The sequence below is a fragment of the Priapulus caudatus genome, unplaced genomic scaffold (assembly GCF_000485595.1).
Source record: "Priapulus caudatus unplaced genomic scaffold, Priapulus_caudatus-5.0.1 Scaffold481, whole genome shotgun sequence".
NCBI classification, from domain to species: domain Eukaryota; kingdom Metazoa; phylum Priapulida; class Priapulimorpha; order Priapulimorphida; family Priapulidae; genus Priapulus; species Priapulus caudatus.
Window position 1 is genome coordinate 66,252 of NW_014577542.1, and position 5,787 is coordinate 72,038.

The following is a 5,787-nucleotide window of genomic DNA, read 5'->3' on the forward strand; positions in this document are numbered from 1 at the left end:
ACCGTACCGTACGTACGTACGTCGTACGTACGTTACGTTACGTTACGTTACGTTACTACTACGTAGTACGTACGTACGTACTACTTACTTACTACTACTCTCTCTCTCTCTCTCTCTCTCTCTCTCTCTCTCCTCCTCCTCTCTCTCTCTCTCTCTCTCTCTCTCTCTCTCTCTCTCTCTCTCTCTCTCTCTCTCTCTCTCTCTCTTTCTATCCCTCTATCTCTCTCACATTCTCTCTCACGCGCTTTCTTGCGCCCTCCATACCATCTCTCATTTCAATTTCTCTTTCTCACTTTCTCGATCTATTGCTCTCTCTCTGCTCTCGCGCTCCCTCTTTCTCATTTTCCTTGCACTCTTTCCCCGTCTCTCTCCCACTATCTCTCCCTCTCTCTATCTCTCTCTATCTCTCCCTCTCTCTATCATGCGACTAGACGCTTGTGATATTGTTGACTAGAGTTCATCTAGCGCGTGTTACCTCTACATTCGGGGCAACAGTGTCCTTCCCGCACGGCTACGTGCGATGCGGAGCAAGAAAGCACGGGACAGGCCCGCTTGAAGCATTCGAATCTGTTTTTCTGAAGAGAAAACAACGTAAATAGAATTACTAAACAAAATGAACGAGAGATTCGTACACTAGCCGTACGTTTGGATATGGATTTTTTTTTCAGCACTCGGTCACAGTCTGTCAACTAATTTGCCGCATGGTTAAGGCCGCTGGGTTAGATACGTTAGAAGGGCAAGATATCATAACTACAACTGTTAATCGTCAAATTATTGCATACCCATACATACTATTCGCTGTTGTTTGGACCCTGCTGTAAATACCGGTCAACATGAACCCTAGCCCTGCTCTTCTTGTGGCTAACCTTTTATATTCATTCTCGTGTTCGCGAGCATACGAAAACTCAAACAAGCGTCTCGGAAAACTCACAAACAGTAAAGCATGACATATGGCGTGTATTTTCTTCTGTTTAGACGGAGCAGTGCATGGGCATCGTGAAGTTGTTATACAGGCTACGTTGATATAATACAGAGACGGTTACTGACACGTACCTTGCAGGTGCACTGCACGCATATATCGGTGTCCAGTGTAAATGTTTCCCCTTCCTTATAGGTACCACATCCTGAAAAAGACGTAATAGTGAAAACAAGACGAAAAACACGCCGAAAGAATGACTACACTATTTCTTCTCGGCAAAATCAAACGCTGTCGGCATTCTGCGGCTGCGTATAATTGCAAGAGTGCAATCGTGTTGTTGCAGGGAAAGCGGGGTCATGTTTTCTGACCGCACGGGCCAAGATTTAAACCGCCTGGTATATTTGAAACTTGTTTTGCATCACCCAAGCCATCTGCCCGATAGACCCGTTAGCGTATTATACGCATGCAGTCTCCGTGCGCCTCGCCTGCTCTCCTTCGTCGCCCCCTTTCTCTTGTGAAAGTGAAGAATGTATAACTATATGCGTGAAAAAACAACGTCGACGAGATATGCCTATCGATGCGTTTCATTCAAGACTGTAAATTAAATTGTAAATTCAATGATTAGATTTATAAGATGAACCTCCCAGCGACTGTAATGAGTTTCTGTCTGGATAAAACACCTGCGTGAAATGACACACGTGCGTTGCCGTGGCACGTGAGACGTGCTATGCGCCCTGTTTTTGCATGATAATTAAAGCTCATTAGATATTCTAAATAATATCAAGAGCTATAATAATACATTTGTATTATTAGCTCTTGATAATATTAGAACTCGACTCGGTGCTATAGCCACTGTGATATGCTCAGTGTAGAGTAGTGGTATAAAGCTATGTCGTAGGCTATAGTAAATTGAGACTCAAAACATCTGTGGCATCTGCTATGAAATATGCTATTGTGGAAACGTCACTCTCGTTCTGTCTCCATGTATATCTCTCTTCCCAATTTCCACCTCTCTCGCGCGCACTTTCTCTTTCTCTTTCCCTCACTCTCTCTCTCTCTACACACACACACACGCACGCACGCACGCACACAACTCATCACGCACGCACGCACGCACGCACGCACGCACGCACGCACGCACGCACGCACGCACACACACACACACACACACTTACAGCCACACTATATAATATAGATATATATTATATATATATATATGTGTGTGGTTGTGTGGGCTGTGTGTGGGTGTTATATTATAATTATGTTACTTGCTGCGACAGCAGGTTTGTGTGTGAATGCCAGACCTTTATTTATGTTGTGCGATATGCCAGGTATTATTGCCCACCTTCGGGGGATTCACTCTTCTCGAGTATAGCGTCGAAAGTTAAAAGCCAAATTCATCTTTCAATATTGACAACCCGGGCGTGCTCTATCGCTCTACGGTTAAGATGTCCATTGTTACCTGAGCACACACGTTAAGTGGTCGTCCCTGGCGCCGAGCAAACAGCATTTGTTTGCGCGCATGTAAACGATCAACTGGCGGTAGTCGTAAACTGATTGAGGTCATTTGCAGTCATCTCGTCACGAGAAGCGACGACAGCGGCGGCGGCGGCGGCGGCGGCAGCGGTGACGGCGGCGGTGCAGGTGCGAAGTGCCGCCGGCAACGCTGTTGGTGGCGGGCGCATACCGCGTCAAAAACCCCGTAAAGCCGCTCGAGCCGCCGAATCGCGCGCGCGCGTTGGTTGCCATGGCATTTACTCTTTGATTTTAATCGCGTATCTTCGCCGTAGACAAAAGCGCACGCGGGGAACACCAGCCCGCCGACGAGGTCGCCGCCTGAGAGTTGGCCGACGGTTGCACATAGGCGGCGTGTGAGAGTATTACAGCCGACAGCCAGCCGACGGGAGTTACCTGAGAGATAGGCCATTTTTCGCCGCTCGTCCTGATAAGCGCCCCACGGGGGGCCACCCTGCCCCGGAGCCAGTGACAAACCGCATATCATTTATCAGTGAAGATGCGCGCACCTGCATCCTTTTAAAAACGTGTTCGCAAATTTTCGTGACACTCTTTTCGACAATGAGACGCGCGGGGCGCGCGCGCGAGATACGCGAGCGGGCCGGAGCTCTACCACACACACAGGCGGCTTAGTGGCGGACTCTCCTTCGTCTCGGCAGAACTCCCGGCGCTGCACATGTCTTTTCGTTCGCCAAACATGCAGGCACTTGGAGCGTCTCAATAAAGAAAAATAATGCTAAATAACTACCAAGGTCTTAATGTTTCTCTACTCTCTTTCGCCTATTATTGCCGATAATTTCCTGCATGTAAATGCATATATATAAGTGTAAACGTGCAGTGACGTGCGTGCGGTGTACGTGTGTTGCAGAGAAGAATTTGAACAGCATTTACAGGAAATTATCGGCAATAATAGGAGAAAGAGAGTAGAGAAACATTAAGACTTTGGTAGTAAATACATTTCGTGTTTATTTAGCATTATTTTTCTTTATTGAGACGCTCCAAGTGCCTGTGGATCGCTGCGATCAAAACTAGCCTTTCGCGCGGTTAATTTCGATGAGTAGCGAAACCCGCGGTGACATATTATAGCGTATTTCAAACGCGATTCATTCGCGTTATGATGTAATAATTTAACGACTAGACTATCGAAAACACGTGAGTGTAGCGGAGGCCCGTACGCTAGCCAGGCAGGCAAGCACCCACGATTCCCATTATACACGCTAGTCAAAACGAGCGCCGCCAGCGCGAGAAATGGCGAGAAAAAACGCCAAAGTACATAAATAAACGCGTGTTATTTTGACAACATCCAAAATAACATAAACGAAGGGATCTTTTGCAGAAATAAACATCGGTATTAACATGTCGCCGGTTACAGAAATTAGGCGCTTTCGAGCATATCCAAACGTTCGTAGTTTATCGAACTAAAGCTTGGAAGACTCAAAATGAGCCATAGCGAGGAGGAAGGGGTGCAACGGTATATAAAGTCTATACAGTTAAAGGCGTGAGTTCTTTCGTTATTATAGCTGCACCCAACTAACCCTATTAGCCACAAAACGTCCGGCAGTGGAATGCCAAAATAATTCTTTCAAGACAACAAAATAAACCGAGTCGTGAGTTTCGGTTAGCCGTGGTGCCGTTTTCTGTGACATTTTGACGTGTGAAATTCTCACAAATTTCGCCTCTCGCGCTCTTGTGGAGTTTACTGGAAGCACGAATCGGGTGTGTCGCATGTCACTTACCTTCACAGACGGGACAACACTGATCCTTGACATCCACTGGATCATCGCAGGGCGTGTAACATTTTGTTTCCGTTACCGAAAGAACGCCCGCCTGCAAGACGAAGAGATCGCGACAGCGCGAGATAAACATGGCGGTAAATTATTAACGATATATGTCACTAGGGTAATATAGGGGGTACATCAGGTATATATAGGGGTGAATAATGATATATTGTATATGTTTAACAATATATAACAATGTTTAACAAAAATGCTTAACAACAATGTTTTAACAAAAATGCTTAACAACAATGTTTTAACAAAAATGCTTAACAACAATGTTTAACAACAATATTTAACAATGTATGTTCCCGGCAGTTCTTTGAGGTAGCATCTTATAGACCGCCAGATATAACGAATTATTGGGGTTCGAGAAAAATGTTGCGGATTATTAAACATCTCTTGAACGGTCTGAGTGTGTAATTAGAAATTCTAATAATGCCACGCATATTATCGAACAATATACGCGCACGCGCACTTTCAAATACATACATGCACGCGCATGATCGAACACACGCTCGCGGACACGCACGCACGTTCACGCGCATGCACGCATGTACGCTACGCCCCGGTCACAGACACCTCGACGGGCACATACGCACACAGAACAACACACACACGCTCACGGCACACGCACACACGAAACACCACAGCATGGCACTCGGGTAGAAATTCAAACAGGAAAATATCATTTCGCTATTCTATCGCACACGAGGAAATCGGATAACAGCAATCTATAAAAGTCACACACGCACACGGCATACACACGCAACACGCGACACGTTACAGCGCACACGCACACGCACACGCACACGCACCACGCAACACACGCACACGCACTAACACTACGCACACGCACGTACACACACACACACACACACGTATACATGCTTCTGTTGGAATATTAGTATCACTTTCGGCCTAGCTATAGCCCCGGCGGATACCTGACATGTGAACTCTCTGCAGGGGTCGTGTGCGTCCATCCAGCTCGTGCCGCTAACGTGTGTCGTGTTCTTGTAGACGCAGCCTGCGCATGTTAAACAAACACGAAAACAATTTACATAGTTGTATGTTGTTTTACCAGCACTGCTCCGCCACTCGAACACTGTCCCGTCTTTAATCCTGTATCAATATTTATACGTGTAAGACGCTTACTCGTGTTTTTTCCTCCCGATCTAGACAGAATTGGAAATGTAAACATGCGGCCAGATTTCTACCCGCGTAAAGCATTTTTCTTACGGAACTGAACTGTGCAATTATGACGTGTATATTGAAAGGGGGAGTTCCCGTGCGCGTGGACGGACGTATCGTCTTGTTTCGGCACATCTATCTCAACTATCTAGATGTACAGATTAGAAGTTGAGCGCTTATTCACTAGTTAGCAATAGTACCAAGCCATACCATAGCCATAGCCATAGTCATAGCCATAGCCATAGCCATAGTTATAGCCATAGCCATAGCCATAGCCATACCATAGCCATAGCCATACCGTAGCCATAATACCAAGTCGACTTCTTTGTATTATTACATTTTCAATACTCAATACATTTTCAATACTCAATACATTTTCAATACTCA

General features: G+C 45.9%; 1 protein-coding gene across 2 annotated transcripts in view; it reads right to left on the reverse strand.

The window, feature by feature from the left end:
• The window catches only part of LOC106810875 (BMP-binding endothelial regulator protein-like), a 69,897-nt gene that overhangs the window by 7,591 nt on the left and 56,519 nt on the right, over positions 1 to 5,787 (reverse strand). For both annotated transcript variants that reach the window (XR_001394077.1, XM_014814342.1), the window contains exons 5-8: positions 5,154 to 5,236; positions 4,171 to 4,261; positions 1,054 to 1,124; positions 476 to 575 (exon numbers count right to left, since the gene is read on the reverse strand). Coding sequence is in view for 1 of the 2 variants with exons in the window: in XM_014814342.1 (XP_014669828.1) it covers positions 476 to 575; positions 1,054 to 1,124; positions 4,171 to 4,261; positions 5,154 to 5,236 (345 nt within the window). In the remaining variant the exon portion in view is untranslated. The remainder of the gene's footprint in view (positions 1 to 475; positions 576 to 1,053; positions 1,125 to 4,170; positions 4,262 to 5,153; positions 5,237 to 5,787) is intronic.